The 15,368-nt window shown below is 19.8% G+C and overlaps 13 protein-coding genes and 24 non-coding genes across 37 annotated transcripts, besides 1 other annotated feature; 23 read left to right on the forward strand and 14 right to left on the reverse strand. All coding sequences in view use genetic code 5, as the record gives it.

Annotated features, from left to right (window-relative positions):
- On the forward strand, positions 1-68 carry trnM(atg). Its single transcript has one exon. It is a non-coding gene; the product is annotated as a tRNA-Met (tRNA).
- Position 69: 1 nt separating this feature from the next.
- Positions 70-133, forward strand: trnI(atc). Its single transcript has one exon. It is a non-coding gene; the product is annotated as a tRNA-Ile (tRNA).
- Positions 131-199, reverse strand: trnQ(caa). Its single transcript has one exon. It is a non-coding gene; the product is annotated as a tRNA-Gln (tRNA).
- Positions 200-272: 73 nt separating this feature from the next.
- ND2 (NADH dehydrogenase subunit 2) lies at positions 273-1,274 on the forward strand. The gene has a single exon. It carries the CDS (start codon positions 273-275, stop codon positions 1,272-1,274), a length of 1,002 nt encoding a protein of 333 aa, YP_010307970.1.
- Positions 1,273-1,340, forward strand: trnW(tga). The gene has a single exon. It is a non-coding gene; the product is annotated as a tRNA-Trp (tRNA).
- trnC(tgc) lies at positions 1,333-1,399 on the reverse strand. The gene has a single exon. It is a non-coding gene; the product is annotated as a tRNA-Cys (tRNA).
- A 2-nt stretch (positions 1,400-1,401) lies between these two features.
- Positions 1,402-1,465, reverse strand: trnY(tac). The gene has a single exon. It is a non-coding gene; the product is annotated as a tRNA-Tyr (tRNA).
- Positions 1,463-3,002, forward strand: COX1 (cytochrome c oxidase subunit I). Its single transcript has one exon. A coding segment is annotated over exon 1 (1,540 nt).
- Positions 3,003-3,069, forward strand: trnL2(tta). Its single transcript has one exon. It is a non-coding gene; the product is annotated as a tRNA-Leu (tRNA).
- Positions 3,070-3,751, forward strand: COX2 (cytochrome c oxidase subunit II). Its single transcript has one exon. A coding segment is annotated over exon 1 (682 nt).
- Positions 3,752-3,821, forward strand: trnK(aag). The gene has a single exon. It is a non-coding gene; the product is annotated as a tRNA-Lys (tRNA).
- On the forward strand, positions 3,822-3,889 carry trnD(gac). The gene has a single exon. It is a non-coding gene; the product is annotated as a tRNA-Asp (tRNA).
- On the forward strand, positions 3,890-4,051 carry ATP8 (ATP synthase F0 subunit 8). Its single transcript has one exon. The coding sequence runs from the start codon at positions 3,890-3,892 to the stop codon at positions 4,049-4,051; it is 162 nt and encodes a 53-aa protein (YP_010307973.1).
- Positions 4,045-4,725, forward strand: ATP6 (ATP synthase F0 subunit 6). Its single transcript has one exon. The coding sequence runs from the start codon at positions 4,045-4,047 to the stop codon at positions 4,723-4,725; it is 681 nt and encodes a 226-aa protein (YP_010307974.1).
- Positions 4,725-5,513, forward strand: COX3 (cytochrome c oxidase subunit III). The gene has a single exon. It carries the CDS (start codon positions 4,725-4,727, stop codon positions 5,511-5,513), a length of 789 nt encoding a protein of 262 aa, YP_010307975.1.
- Positions 5,514-5,516: 3 nt separating this feature from the next.
- Positions 5,517-5,582, forward strand: trnG(gga). The gene has a single exon. It is a non-coding gene; the product is annotated as a tRNA-Gly (tRNA).
- Positions 5,583-5,936, forward strand: ND3 (NADH dehydrogenase subunit 3). Its single transcript has one exon. The coding sequence runs from the start codon at positions 5,583-5,585 to the stop codon at positions 5,934-5,936; it is 354 nt and encodes a 117-aa protein (YP_010307976.1).
- Positions 5,937-5,946: 10 nt separating this feature from the next.
- Positions 5,947-6,014, forward strand: trnA(gca). The gene has a single exon. It is a non-coding gene; the product is annotated as a tRNA-Ala (tRNA).
- A 4-nt stretch (positions 6,015-6,018) lies between these two features.
- On the forward strand, positions 6,019-6,081 carry trnR(cga). Its single transcript has one exon. It is a non-coding gene; the product is annotated as a tRNA-Arg (tRNA).
- trnN(aac) lies at positions 6,082-6,147 on the forward strand. The gene has a single exon. It is a non-coding gene; the product is annotated as a tRNA-Asn (tRNA).
- Positions 6,148-6,165: 18 nt separating this feature from the next.
- On the forward strand, positions 6,166-6,231 carry trnS(agc). Its single transcript has one exon. It is a non-coding gene; the product is annotated as a tRNA-Ser (tRNA).
- A 1-nt stretch (position 6,232) lies between these two features.
- trnE(gaa) lies at positions 6,233-6,300 on the forward strand. Its single transcript has one exon. It is a non-coding gene; the product is annotated as a tRNA-Glu (tRNA).
- A 2-nt stretch (positions 6,301-6,302) lies between these two features.
- Positions 6,303-6,371, reverse strand: trnF(ttc). The gene has a single exon. It is a non-coding gene; the product is annotated as a tRNA-Phe (tRNA).
- A 1-nt stretch (position 6,372) lies between these two features.
- On the reverse strand, positions 6,373-8,115 carry ND5 (NADH dehydrogenase subunit 5). Its single transcript has one exon. The coding sequence runs from the start codon at positions 8,113-8,115 to the stop codon at positions 6,373-6,375; it is 1,743 nt and encodes a 580-aa protein (YP_010307977.1).
- trnH(cac) lies at positions 8,116-8,183 on the reverse strand. The gene has a single exon. It is a non-coding gene; the product is annotated as a tRNA-His (tRNA).
- On the reverse strand, positions 8,184-9,540 carry ND4 (NADH dehydrogenase subunit 4). Its single transcript has one exon. A coding segment is annotated over exon 1 (1,357 nt).
- On the reverse strand, positions 9,541-9,831 carry ND4L (NADH dehydrogenase subunit 4L). Its single transcript has one exon. The coding sequence runs from the start codon at positions 9,829-9,831 to the stop codon at positions 9,541-9,543; it is 291 nt and encodes a 96-aa protein (YP_010307979.1).
- A 20-nt stretch (positions 9,832-9,851) lies between these two features.
- trnT(aca) lies at positions 9,852-9,916 on the forward strand. Its single transcript has one exon. It is a non-coding gene; the product is annotated as a tRNA-Thr (tRNA).
- Positions 9,917-9,982, reverse strand: trnP(cca). Its single transcript has one exon. It is a non-coding gene; the product is annotated as a tRNA-Pro (tRNA).
- A 2-nt stretch (positions 9,983-9,984) lies between these two features.
- ND6 (NADH dehydrogenase subunit 6) lies at positions 9,985-10,518 on the forward strand. Its single transcript has one exon. It carries the CDS (start codon positions 9,985-9,987, stop codon positions 10,516-10,518), a length of 534 nt encoding a protein of 177 aa, YP_010307980.1.
- Positions 10,519-10,524: 6 nt separating this feature from the next.
- CYTB (cytochrome b) lies at positions 10,525-11,670 on the forward strand. Its single transcript has one exon. The coding sequence runs from the start codon at positions 10,525-10,527 to the stop codon at positions 11,668-11,670; it is 1,146 nt and encodes a 381-aa protein (YP_010307981.1).
- Positions 11,669-11,735, forward strand: trnS(tca). Its single transcript has one exon. It is a non-coding gene; the product is annotated as a tRNA-Ser (tRNA).
- A 17-nt stretch (positions 11,736-11,752) lies between these two features.
- Positions 11,753-12,688, reverse strand: ND1 (NADH dehydrogenase subunit 1). The gene has a single exon. It carries the CDS (start codon positions 12,686-12,688, stop codon positions 11,753-11,755), a length of 936 nt encoding a protein of 311 aa, YP_010307982.1.
- Position 12,689: 1 nt separating this feature from the next.
- trnL(cta) lies at positions 12,690-12,759 on the reverse strand. Its single transcript has one exon. It is a non-coding gene; the product is annotated as a tRNA-Leu (tRNA).
- Positions 12,760-14,134, reverse strand: rrn16S. Its single transcript has one exon. It is a non-coding gene; the product is annotated as a 16S ribosomal RNA (ribosomal RNA).
- On the reverse strand, positions 14,135-14,201 carry trnV(gta). The gene has a single exon. It is a non-coding gene; the product is annotated as a tRNA-Val (tRNA).
- rrn12S lies at positions 14,202-14,978 on the reverse strand. The gene has a single exon. It is a non-coding gene; the product is annotated as a 12S ribosomal RNA (ribosomal RNA).
- Positions 14,979-15,368: a D loop (A+T rich region containing origin of replication).

Below are 15,368 nucleotides of genomic sequence, written 5' to 3' on the forward strand. Positions count from 1 at the left end.
TTAAAAATAAGCTAAATTTAAGCTTTTGGGTTCATACCTCAAATATAAAGTTAATCCTTTTTTTTAAATAATAAAGTGCCTGATTAAAGGATTATTCTGATAGGATAAATTAAGTAATTTTTTACCTTTATTATATTTTATAGAATTAAACTATACCTAATAGTATCAAAAACTATTGTGCTTCTTACACTAAAATATATTTTTATTTAAATAATAAAATTAAATTTAAATTTTAATTAAATTAATAAATTTTATTTAATATTTTTTTCCAAATTAATTCTAATAAAATATTTTTTTTATTTATTTTATTTTTTAGAACATTAATTTCTATTTCCTCTAATTCTTGATTTGGATGTTGAATTGGTTTAGAAATTAATCTTTTAAGATTTATCCCCCTAATTTCCTACTCTACCAATTTATTTTCTACTGAAGCTTCTTTAAAATATTTTCTTATTCAATCTATTGCTTCCATTAATTTTATCTTTTCAATTTTAATAAAAATAATTTTAATAAAAAATTTTGAAATAAATAATTTTATTTCAATTATAATTAATTCTTCTCTATTAATAAAAATAGGTTCAGTACCTTTCCATTTTTGATTCCCTAATATTTCTGAAGGTTTATCTTGATTTAATAATTTTTTATTAATAACATGACAAAAAATTACCCCCATAATTTTATTATCTTATTATTTAAATAAAAATTTTATTATTATTATTATAACTTTAAATACTATTATTGGAGCTATTGGTGGTTTTAATCAATCCTCTTTACGAAAACTTATAACTTTTTCCTCAATCAATAATTTAGGATGAATATTAGCTTCAATTTTAATTAGAGAAAATCTTTGAATATTTTATTTAATCATATATTCATTTTTAATTAGAATTATATGTTTTTTTTTTCAATTATTAAATATATTTTATATTAATCAACTTTTTATTTCTAATATTAATTATTCAATTAAAATATTTTTATTAATTAATTTTTTATCKTTAGGGGGATTACCCCCTTTTATTGGATTTTTTCCAAAATGAATTTTAATTAATTTTTTATTGTCAATACATTTTTTTATTATTACATTTATTTTTATTATAATAAGATTAATTATTTTATTCTTTTATATTCGAATTATTTATTCATCTTTTTTATTTAATTATATTAATTTAAAATGAATAAAAATTTTTTTAAAAAATAAAAATTTAATTTTTATTAATTTTTTATCTTTTTTATCAATTATAGGATTAATTTTAAGAACCTTAATTTTTTTATAAGGTTTTAGGTTAATTAAAACTAATAATCTTCAAAATTATTCATAAAGAAAATTTCTTTAAGCCTTAATAAATTTTCTTTATACCATGAAATTTGCAATTTCATATCATTTTTTGACTATAAAACTTATAATAAAAGAGAAATTTCTCGTTAATAAATTTACAATTTATCGCTTAAACTCAGCCATTTTATTTTTACGCGAAAATGACTCTTTTCAACAAATCATAAAGATATTGGTACTTTATATTTTATCTTTGGAATTTGATCAGGTATAGTTGGAACTTCTTTAAGATTATTAATTCGAGCTGAACTTGGTAATCCTGGCTCTCTTATTGGAGATGATCATATTTATAATACTATTGTTACAGGTCATGCTTTTATTATAATTTTTTTTATAGTAATACCTATTATAATTGGTGGATTTGGAAATTGACTAGTTCCATTAATATTAGGAGCTCCTGATATAGCCTTCCCTCGACTAAACAATATAAGTTTCTGATTATTACCCCCCTCTCTCACTTTATTAATTTTTAGAAGAATTGTAGAAAATGGATCAGGAACAGGATGAACAGTTTATCCTCCTTTATCTTCTAATATTGCCCATAGAGGAAGATCTGTAGACTTAGCCATTTTTTCTCTTCATTTAGCTGGAATTTCTTCCATTTTAGGAGCTGTAAATTTTATTACGACAATTATTAATATAAAACTAAATGGTTTATCATTTGATCAAATACCATTATTTATTTGATCTGTAAGAATTACAGCACTATTATTACTTCTTTCATTACCTGTTTTAGCTGGAGCTATTACTATACTTTTAACTGATCGTAATTTAAATACATCATTTTTTGACCCTGCAGGGGGAGGAGACCCAATTCTTTATCAACATTTATTTTGATTTTTTGGTCATCCAGAAGTTTATATTTTAATTTTACCTGGATTCGGTATAATTTCCCATATTATTTCTCAAGAAAGAGGTAAAAAAGAAACTTTTGGCTGTTTAGGTATAATTTATGCTATATTAGCAATTGGATTATTAGGATTTGTTGTTTGAGCTCATCATATATTTACAGTTGGAATAGATATTGATACACGAGCTTATTTCACCTCAGCTACTATAATCATTGCAGTTCCTACAGGTATTAAAATTTTTAGTTGATTAGCAACTCTTCATGGTACTCAAATTAATTATAGCCCTTCCATACTTTGAAGATTAGGTTTTGTATTTTTATTTACTGTAGGAGGATTAACTGGAGTAATTTTAGCTAACTCTTCTATTGATGTAAGACTTCATGATACTTATTATGTYGTTGCTCATTTTCATTATGTTTTATCTATAGGAGCTGTATTTGCCATTATAGCAGGATTTATTCACTGATATCCTTTATTTACAGGTCTTTCTATAAATCCTTTCATATTAAAAATTCAATTTTTTTCAATATTTATTGGAGTAAATTTAACCTTTTTCCCCCAACATTTCTTAGGACTTGCAGGAATACCTCGACGRTATTCTGATTACCCTGATGCTTATACTTCTTGAAATATTATTTCTACTCTAGGATCTTATATTTCATTATTAGCTATATTATTTTTAATTATCACTATCTGAGAATCTATAATTAATCAACGAACAGTACTATTCCCCCTTAACTTATCTTCCTCAATTGAATGATATCAAAATCTTCCCCCAGCTGAACATTCATATAATGAACTTCCTATTTTAAGAAATTTCTAATATGGCAGACTATATGTAATGGATTTAAACCCCATTTATAAAGGATTATCCTTTTTTTAGAAATTGCAACTTGATCTAATTTTAATTTACAAAATAGTGCCTCCCCTCTTATAGAACAAATTATTTTTTTCCATGATCATACCTTAATTATTTTAATTATAATTACTATTTTAGTAGGATATATTATAATTAATTTATTTTTCAATAAATTTATTAATCGATTTTTACTTGAAGGTCAAATAATTGAATTAATTTGAACTGTTTTACCAGCAATTACTTTAATTTTTATTGCTCTACCTTCTCTTCGCTTGTTATATTTATTAGATGAATTAAATAATCCTCTTATTACTTTAAAAACTATTGGACATCAATGATACTGAAGTTATGAATACTCAGATTTTAATAATATTGAATTTGACTCTTATATAATTGCTAGTAATGAACTTCCTTCTAATAATTTTCGTCTTTTAGATGTAGATAATCGTATTATTTTACCCATAAATAATCAAATTCGAATTTTAGTTACTGCTACAGATGTAATTCACTCTTGAACTATTCCATCTTTAGGAGTTAAAGTTGATGCAAATCCAGGTCGTCTAAATCAAACTAATTTCTTTATTAATCGTCCAGGAATTTTTTATGGTCAATGCTCAGAAATTTGTGGAGCAAATCATAGTTTTATACCTATTGTTATTGAAAGAATCTCAATTAAAAATTTTATTAATTGAATTAATAATTATTCCTCATTAGATGACTGAAAGCAAGTATTGGTCTCTTAAACCACTTTATAGTAAATTAGCAATTACTTCTAATGAAAGAATTAGTTAAATTATATAACATAAATATGTCAAATTTAAATTATTACTTAAGTAATATTCTTTTATTCCACAAATAATACCTATTAATTGACTAATTTCATTTATTTTTTTTATTATTACTTTTATTATTTTTAATATTATAAATTATTATATTTTTAATATCAAAAATAATAAAAATAATAGTAAAAAAAAAAATATTATTAATAATTTAATCTGAAAATGATAAGTAATTTATTTTCAATTTTTGACCCCTCAACTAATATTTTTAATTTATCTTTAAATTGATTAAGAACCTTAATTGGTCTTTTATTTATTCCTTATTCATTTTGATTAATCCCTAATCGATACCATATTTTCTGAAATTTAATTTTTAATAAATTACATAATGAATTTAAAACTTTACTAGGAAATAATCCCTTATTTAATAATTTYACATTAATTTTTATTTCAATATTTTCTTTTGTTTTATTTAATAATTTTTTAGGTTTATTTCCATATATTTTTACAAGAACTAGACATCTTACTCTTTCTCTTTCTTTATCCTTACCATTATGATTAAGATTTATATTATATGGATGAATTAATAATACTCAACATATATTTATTCATATAATTCCTCAAGGTACTCCTACTATTTTAATACCTTTTATAGTATTAATTGAAACAATTAGAAATATTATTCGTCCAGGAACTTTAGCTGTTCGTTTAACAGCTAATATAATTGCAGGACATCTTTTAATAACCTTACTTAGTGGAACAGGATCTAAATTCCCCCCATCTTTATTAATTATTTTAATTATTATTCAAATTTTACTTTTAACTTTAGAATCAGCAGTTGCAGTAATTCAATCTTATGTCATTGCAATTTTAAGTACTCTTTATTCTAGTGAAGTTAATTAATGAAAACCAATCATAATCATCCATTTCATTTAGTAGATTATAGTCCTTGACCCTTAACAGGCGCTATTGGAATTATAACTCTAGTTTCAGGTATAATTAAATGATTCCATAATTATAATTTCAATTTATTAATCTTAGGCTATATTATTGTTATTATCACTATATATCAATGATGACGAGATATTGCACGAGAAGGAACTTATCAAGGTAAACATACCATTTTAGTTTCAAAGGGATTGCGATGAGGTATAATTTTATTTATTATCTCAGAAATTTTCTTCTTTGTATCTTTCTTTTGAGCTTTTTTTCACAGAAGACTATCTCCTAATATTGAAATTGGAGCAATTTGACCTCCTACAGGCATTACCCCRTTTAATCCATTTCAAATTCCTTTATTAAATACAATTATTCTAATCTCTTCAGGAGTTACAATTACTTGAGCCCATCATGCTTTAATAGAAAATAATTTTTCACAAACTTTTCAAGGTTTATTTATTACAATTACTTTAGGGATTTATTTTACTATTCTCCAAGCTTACGARTATATTGAAGCCTCTTTTACAATTGCTGATAGTATCTACGGTTCTACCTTTTTTATAGCAACTGGATTTCATGGACTTCATGTAATTATTGGAACTATTTTTCTATCTGTATGTTTAATCCGTCATTCTTTAAATCACTTCTCTAATAAACATCATTTTGGATTCGAAGCTGCAGCTTGATATTGACATTTTGTTGATGTAGTTTGACTTTTCTTATATATTTCTATTTATTGATGAGGAAATTAACTTATTTATATAATATATTTAGTATATTTGACTTCCAATCAAAAAGTTTAATTTCTTTTAATATAAATAATTATTTTAATTTTATTTATTTCTACTATTATTCTTATTATTTCAAATATTATAATAATTATTTCTATTATTTTATCAAAAAAAACATTTTCTGACCGAGAAAAATCATCACCTTTTGAATGTGGATTTGACCCCAAATCTTCAGCTCGAATGCCATTTTCTCTTCATTTTTATCTCATTACTGTTATTTTTTTAATTTTTGATGTAGAAATTGCCTTAATTTTTCCTATTATTCCTTTATTTAATTTAGTTAATTTTATTATTTGATCAAAAATTAGTTTCTTTTTTATTATTATTCTTTTAATTGGACTATATTATGAATGAAATCAAAATATGTTAAATTGAACAAATTAATTTTTTCTTTAGGATTATAGTTTAAATTTAAAACATTTGATTTGCATTCAAAAAATATTGAACTTTCAATTTATCTTATAATAAATAAGAAGCAATTTTGCATTTAATTTCGACTTAAAAGATAGAGTATTTATCTCCTTATTTATTAATTGAAACCAAAATAGAGGTATATCACTGTTAATGATACTATTGAATAACTATTCCAATTAAATTTTTATTTCTATTTCGGGAAATATAAAGTTTAAAATTAAGCTGCTAACTTAATTTTTAGTGGTTTAATTCCATTAATATTTCTTATTTATATAGTTTAATTAAAACATTACATTTTCATTGTAAAAATAAAATTTTATTATTTTTATAAATAAATATCTAAAGATTAAATCAATCTCCTTAATATCTTCAATATTATGCTCTTAATATATAAGCTATTTAAATTTTATAAAATTATTATTATTAAAAATATAAAAATTATTATTCATATAACAAATCTAAATAAATAAATTTTAAAATTATTTACTTGATAAAAATTATAAAAAATTGAATAATTTTTTAAAATATAATATATACCTTGTCCTCTATATAACTCTCTTCACCCTAAATCAACATATTTTAATAAATTCTGCCCTAACTTTAAAAAATAATAATTTAAACCATAAGTAGATAATCTAGGCATAAATCATATTAAACATAAAAATCTTCTAATGTTATAAGTTATTAAAAACTTATTTATTGAATAAATTATTATATTTCTAACAAAATAGCCAATAAACCCTCCCAATAATCTAACATATATAACTATTATTTTTATATTTAAAGGTAAATAAATCATATATGGATTTAAAAAAATTAATCAACTTAACATAGAACCACTTACTACTCTTATAAAAAGTAAAACTATTATTCTTTTTAATATAGTATAATCTTCATCATATAAATTATAAATACTTATTAAATTATAATCATTTACTATTAAATATATAATTAATCGAATAGTATAAAATATAGTTAATCCTGTAGATAAATAATAAATATAATAAATTAATAAATTTAAATTTCTTAAACTCACTATTTCTAAAATTAAATCCTTAGAATAAAATCCTGCTAAAAAAGGAATACCACATAATGCTAAATTAGAAATATTTATACATAAAGAAGTTATAGGAATATAATTTCTAATTCCCCCTATTAACCGAATATCTTGGATATCATTTATTATATGAATAATAACTCCAGCACATATAAATAATAAAGCTTTAAATATAGCATGAGTTAATAAATGAAAAAAAGCTAAATCTGGTATCCCCATTCTTAAAATTCTTATTATTAACCCTAATTGTCTTAAAGTAGATAAAGCAATAATTTTTTTTAAATCAAACTCATAATTAGCTGAAATACCTGCTATAAATATTGTTAATCCAGATAATAATAATAAAATTTTTAAAAATAATATATCAACTAATAATAAATTAAAACGAATTAATAAATATACACCAGCAGTTACTAAAGTTGAGGAATGTACTAAAGCAGATACAGGAGTAGGAGCGGCTATAGCAGCAGGTAATCAAGAACTAAAAGGAATCTGAGCTCTTTTAGTTATAGCAGCAACAATAACTAATCTTCTAATCATATATATTTCATAATCATTTTTTATAAATATTAAATAAAAAATATAATTTCATCTCCCATAATTCAATATTCAAGAAATTACCATCAAAATAAATACATCTCCAACTCGATTAGATAAAGCAGTTAATATCCCAGCATTATAAGATTTAAAGTTTTGATAATAAATAACTAAACAATAAGAAACTAACCCTAATCCATCTCAACCTAATAAAATACTCACAATATTAGGACTAATAATTAATAAAATTATAGAAAATACAAATAATAAAACTAAAATAATAAACCGATTTAAATTTAATTCTGATCTTATATATCTTTTTCTATAATAAATTACAACTGAAGAAATTAATAAAACAAATATTATAAATAATAAAGATATTCAATCTAATAAAATAGATATTACTACTCTTACTGAATTTAAAGTAATAACTTCTCACTCTAAAAAAATTACTATATTATTCATAATAAAATAAATTATTATTATAAAATTTACTATTCTTATAAAAAATAAAAAAAAAAATCTTAAAAAACAAATTGAAATATTTTTTTTAATAACTTAAAATAAGTAATCTTATATTTTTGATACCACAAATCAATATTTTTATTTTAAATTATTTAAGTAAAATCAAATTATTACTCAATCTACCTTTAAAATCATTAAATTTAAAGGTAATCAATGTAATAATAATAATAAATATTCTCGAGAAACTCCTGTATAAAATCTATATAATCCTCTATAATATTTTCCATGTTGAATATAAGAATATAAATATAATCTATAACCAGCTCTAAAAAATGAAATTAATATTAATATAATTATTGATAATCAAGATCATCTTATTAAACTATTAATTAAACTAATTTCTCCTATTAAATTTAATGACGGTGGAGCAGCTATATTAGAAGATATTAATAAAAATCATCATAATCTTATTGAAGGTATAAAATTTATTATCCCCTTATTAATRTATAATCTTCGTCTATTTAAGCGTTCAAAATTAATATTAGCTAAACAAAATATTCCTGAAGAACATAAACCATGCCCAATTATTAATAAATAAGAACCTATAAAACCTCAATAATTTAATGTTATAATGCCACCAATCACTACTCCTATATGACAAACAGAAGAATAAGCAATTAAAGATTTCATATCAACTTGACAAAAACATTTTAATCTAATATAAAATCCTCCAACTAATCTAATAATAATTCAAATAAAATTTAATTTTAAACTAAGTTTTTCAAATAAAATTAAAATTCGTAATAAACCATAACCTCCTAATTTTAATATAATTCCAGCTAAAATTATTGAACCTGAAACAGGAGCTTCTACATGAGCTTTAGGAAGTCATAAATGAACAAAATATATTGGTATTTTAACTAAAAAAGCTAAAATTATTGAAAAATATAATAAATAAAAATCAAAATTTATAAATTTTAAAAAATAAAATATAATATTATTTCCTTTATTAAAAATATAAAAAATTCCCATTAATAATGGTAAAGATGCAAATAAAGTATAAAATAATAAATATATCCCAGCCTGAATTCGTTCAGGTTGATACCCTCAACCMACAATTAATAATAATGTAGGAATTAATCTTCCCTCAAAAAATAAATAAAATATAAATAAATTTATTATTGAAAAAGTTAAATATAATATTAATAATATAAATAATATATTAAATAAAAAAAAATTAACATAAAATTTTATTTTTAATAAATTTTCTCTTGCTATTAATATTATTATACAAATTCAAATTCTTAATAAAATCAAACCAAAAGATATAATATCACAAGAAAATATATATCTTAAATTAGTATTATAATAAATTCTAACATTTAAATTTATAAATATAAATATCATTAATATTATTAAATTCTGAACCAATCAAAATATATTTTTTTTTAAACATAAAGGAATTATAAAAATAACTATAAATATAAATTTTATCATAATTATTTTATTATTAATTTATAATAAATTAAATCTTTGAAAATAATCATTTCCATGAGTTCGAATTATAGATACTAAAATTGATAACCCTAAAGCACCTTCACAAACTGAAAAAACCAAAAATACTATTAATATGAATATATTCATCTCAATTAATCTTAAATAAATTAATAAAAAAAAAAAAATTCTTAAAACAATAAACTCTAATCTTAATAAAACAATTAATAAATGCTTATGTTTAGAAACAAAAATTATATTTCCAATTAAAAATATAATTAATACAATAATTAATATATTATATATTATCATTTGTATTTATTTACTAATTTGTTTTTATAGTTTATAAAAAACATTGGTCTTGTAAATCAAAAATAAGAATTTTTCTTTAAAAACTTCAAAGAAAAAGAAATATCTTTATCTATAATCTCCAAAATTATTATTTTTCATAAACTATTCTTTGATATCCTAAAAATATTTTTTTTTATAATAATCATATCATTATCTATTTTAATATTCTTTATAAATCATCCTTTATCTATAGGAATTTCTATTTTATTCCAAACTTTAATAATCTGCCTCCTTTCTGGAATATTAATTAAAACTTATTGATTTTCTTACATTTTATTTTTAACTTTTATAGGAGGTTTATTAGTTCTTTTTATTTATGTGTCAAGAATTGCTTCTAATGAATTATTTAAAATCTCCCCACTAAATAAAATAAGTACAATTACTTTTTTAATAATTAATTTTATTTTATCTTATATTTTTTTTTTTAATTTAAATTGACTTAATTTTTCTATTAATTTAGAAGAAATAAATAATTTCATACAATCTACAATATTTTTTTTTAATAATGAAAATAAAATTAATTTATCTAAACTTTATAATAATCAAACATTTATAATAATAATAATATTAGTAATTTATTTATTTATCACTCTTATTGCAGTRGTTAAAATTACTAATATTTTTTTTGGACCTCTTCGATCTTCTTAACTAATGATAAATAAATTTTTACCTATTCGAAAAACTCACCCAATTTTAAAAATTATTAACAATACCCTTATTGACTTACCAACACCTTCTAATATTTCAGCTTGATGAAATTTTGGCTCTTTATTAGGACTATGTCTTATTATTCAAATTATTACTGGATTATTTTTAACTATATATTATACAGCAAATATCGAATTAGCTTTTTATAGAGTAAATTATATTTGTCGAAATGTAAATTATGGCTGATTAATTCGTACTTTACATGCTAATGGAGCATCTTTCTTCTTTATTTGTATTTATATCCATATTGGCCGAGGAATATACTATGAATCTTTTAATTTAAAATATACCTGAATAATTGGAGTTCTAATTTTATTTCTACTCATAGCAACTGCCTTTATAGGATACGTTTTACCATGAGGTCAAATATCATTTTGAGGAGCAACAGTTATTACTAATCTTCTCTCTGCAATTCCTTATTTAGGAAATATATTAGTTACTTGAATTTGAGGAGGATTTGCAGTTGATAATGCTACTTTAACTCGATTTTATACATTTCATTTTCTTTTACCTTTTATTGTCTTAATAATAGTAATAATTCATTTATTATTTCTYCATATAACAGGATCTAATAATCCTTTAGGAATTAATAGAAATCTAGATAAAATTCCTTTCCATCCATTTTTTTCATTTAAAGATCTTATTGGATTTTTTATTATATTATTTTTATTAATTATTTTAACTTTAACCAATCCTTATTTACTAGGAGATCCTGATAATTTTATTCCAGCAAACCCATTAGTTACACCTGTTCATATTCAACCAGAATGATACTTTTTATTTGCTTATGCAATTCTTCGATCTATCCCAAATAAATTAGGAGGTGTAATTGCTTTAATTTTTTCCATTCTTATTTTAATTATTCTTCCCTTTACTTTCAATAAAAAAATTCAAGGAATTCAATTTTATCCTTTAAATCAAATTCTTTTTTGATCTCTAACTACAATTATTATCCTTTTAACCTGAATTGGAGCCCGTCCCGTAGAAAATCCTTACATTATTACAGGACAACTATTAACTATTCTTTATTTCTCATATTATATTATTACCCCTATTTTAAATAAATATTGAGATAATTTAATTTTTAATTAATTAATGAGCTTGTATATAAGCATTTGTTTTGAAAACTTAAGAAAGAATATTTATTCTATTAATTTATACTATAAAAATTATACTATAAAAAAATTTTAATTCCTATATATAATAATAAAAAATTTAAAGAAATAGGTAAATAAACCTTTCAAGCTAAATATATTAACTTATCATATCGATATCGTGGTAATGTTCCTCGAACTCAAATAAATAAAAATGATACTAATCTTAATTTCAAATAAAAAAATAATCTTATTCTATACCCTCCTAAATAAATTAATACAATTAATATACTTATAAATAAAATTCTAGAATATTCAGCTAAAAAAATTAAAGCAAATCCCCCTCTTCTATATTCAATATTAAACCCTGAAACTAATTCTCTTTCTCCCTCAGCAAAATCAAAAGGTGTTCGATTAGTTTCAGCTAATCTCGATGAAACTCAACATAATCTTAAAGGGTATATAATAAAAATAAATCAAATTAAATCTTGATATTTATTAAATATTAACATATTAAAATCTATAACTATAATAATTCTAGATAATAAAATTAAAGCCAATCTTACTTCATAAGAAATAGTYTGTGCTACAGCTCGTAAACCCCCTAATAAAGAATATCTTGAATTAGATGATCAACCTGCAATTATAACTGTATATACTCCTAATCTAGTACAACACAAAAAAAATAAAATTCCTATATTAAATCTAATTAAATTAAAATAATAAGGAATTACTAATCAAATTATTAATGATAATAAAAATCTAATAACTGGAGAAAAATAATAAGATAAATAATTAGAATAATTAGGATAAATTTGTTCCTTAGTAAATAACTTAATAGCATCTGAAAAAGGTTGTAAAATTCCTATTAACCCAACTTTATTAGGACCTTTTCGAATTTGAATATATCCTAATAATTTTCGCTCTAATAAAGTTAAAAAAGCCACTCCTACTAAAACTCCAATAATTAAAATAACTACCCCTAGAATAATTATTAATAAATCTTTTAATAACATTTACTATCTATATAATAATAAATTATATATTAATGAATTCTAAAATCATCACATTTTTCTGCCAAAATAGTTACTTATACATAATTTTAAATTTATATATTTAATTTAAAATTTAATAAAATTCTAAATAATAAATTTAATTTAAATATTTATTCCTTTCGTACTAAAATATTTTATTTTATTAAAGATAGAAACCAACCTGGCTTACACCGGTTTGAACTCAGATCATGTAAGATTTTAATGATCGAACAGATCAAAAAATTTAAACTTTTGCATTTAATTTTTATCTTAATCCAACATCGAGGTCGCAAACTTTTTTTTTTATTTGAACTAAAAAAAAAAATTACGCTGTTATCCCTAAGGTAATTTTTTCTTATAATCTAAAAATTAGGATCACAAACTCACTTATCTATGTTTATTAATTAAAAAAAGTTTTACTTATTTTTCTATCACCCCAACAAAATAAATTAAACTAATTTTAATATTAAAAAAGATTATATATAATTTAAAATTATTAATTTATAAAACTCTATAGGGTCTTCTCGTCTTTTAATATTATTTCAGCTTTTTAACTAAAAAATTAAATTTTATTTAATAAATAAGAGACAGATTATATCTCATCCAATCCTTCATTCCAGTCACCAATTAAGAGACTAATGATTATGCTACCTTTGTACAGTCAATATACTGCAGCCCTTTAATTATCAAATCAGTGGGCAGATTAGACTTTAAATTATTATCAAAAAGACATGTTTTTGTTAAACAAGTGGACATATACTTTTGCCGAATTCCTTTTATTTAATTAAAATAAATTTTAATTTTTATATTTAATTTAATATACTAATTTTATCATTATTCCATTATATATTTAATTTTTATAATTATTTTTATAAAAAATTAAATTTTAATATTAAATTTTATTTAATATAAGATTATTTATAAAAAAATATAATTTTTAAACAATATAAATTTTAAAAATCTTAAAAATATTAATTTTATTATAAAATTTTAAATTAAAGCTTATCCCTTAAAATATTTTATTTAAATTATAATAAATTAATTAATTAATTCATTAAACATCTCTTTTAAATATAAAATTAAATTTTTTTCTAAAAAAACTAGATATCTTTAAAAACGAATAACATTTCATTTCAAATTAACTATTAAAAATATTTTTGCTACAATAACTTTTATAATTAATTAACTCTTTTAAATTCGAGAAATTTAATTTATATAAATTTTTTTTAATAAACTCTGATACACAAGATACAATAAATCAAATTTACTTTTATAAAAATTAATTTTAAATTATTTCATAATTCTTTTACAATACTAATTCACTTTAAAATTTTTAATTTTTTCTTTATATAATACTTTAACCCCCATTAAAATATTATTTATTTAAAAATTTTTTTATTATTTCATAAATTTATTAATTTTTCCCCTTCAAATTAATTAAATAAATTTAATATCATTTCAATGTAAATGAAATACTTCATCAAGCTCTAATTTGTCTTTCTAGAAACACTTTCCAGTACCTCTACTTTGTTACGACTTATTCCAATTTATTAATGAAAGCGACGGGCAATATGTACATATTTTAATTTTTAATCATTTTAATAAATTAAATAAAATTACATTTAAATCCACCTTCAATTTAATTTTACAATTAAATATTCATTTAAATAAATTTATTGTAATCCATTATATTCTTAATTATAATCTGCATCTTGATCTGATTTAAATTTTATTATAAATTTTAAAATATTATTTTTCTTTTAAAATATTTTTATAACAACGATATACAAAATTACAAATTAAGTAAATTTATTCGTGGAATATCAATTATTAAACAGATTCCTCTAAATGAACTAAAATACCGCCAAATTATTTAAGTTTCAATAAAAAATTACCTACTATTTTAGTTTTTAAAATTAATTTTTTAATAATAGGGTATCTAATCCTAGTTTACAATAAAATTTATTAATTCACAATTTCTTTATAAATTTTAATTAAATTAAAATTTCACCTAATAATTTAATATTTAATTTAAAAATTAAAATATTTATTATTAACTAAAAAAATTTATTTTAAAATTTGTTTAACCGCAACTGCTGGCACAAATTTAGTTTTTAATTTTTATATTACTAAATCTTAATTTCTTAAATTTTTAATATTAATTACTACTTTATTTAATTTAATTATTATTTAAATAATTAAAATTTTATACAAAAATTTATATGTAAAATAAATTTATAATAAATTTTCAAACTATAAAAATTTTTTTTATATAATAATTAATATTATATAGATTTTTTTTTTTTTTTTTTATTATAATTATTTAATTAAATATTATATTTATTAAATATATATATATATATACATACATATATATTAAATATTTAATTTTAATTATTAAATTTTAAATAATTTCTTTTTTTTTCTTATTTAATATTAAATTTAAAAATTAATATTAATATTCATCAATATATATTCATTGAAATAATAAATTAATTATTAAATATAATATTTTATTAAAAAAAAATTAATAAATTATTTTATTTTAATTTAATTAAAATTTATACATATATATATATATATATAAATTAAAAATAATAAATTATTTATAAAATTTATTATAATTAAACCATTTCTAATAAATTTTCTATAAAAAAAAAAA

This window comes from Achroia grisella, mitochondrion (genome assembly GCF_030625045.1).
Source record: "Achroia grisella mitochondrion, complete genome".
Classification (NCBI taxonomy): Eukaryota; Metazoa; Arthropoda; class Insecta; order Lepidoptera; family Pyralidae; genus Achroia; species Achroia grisella.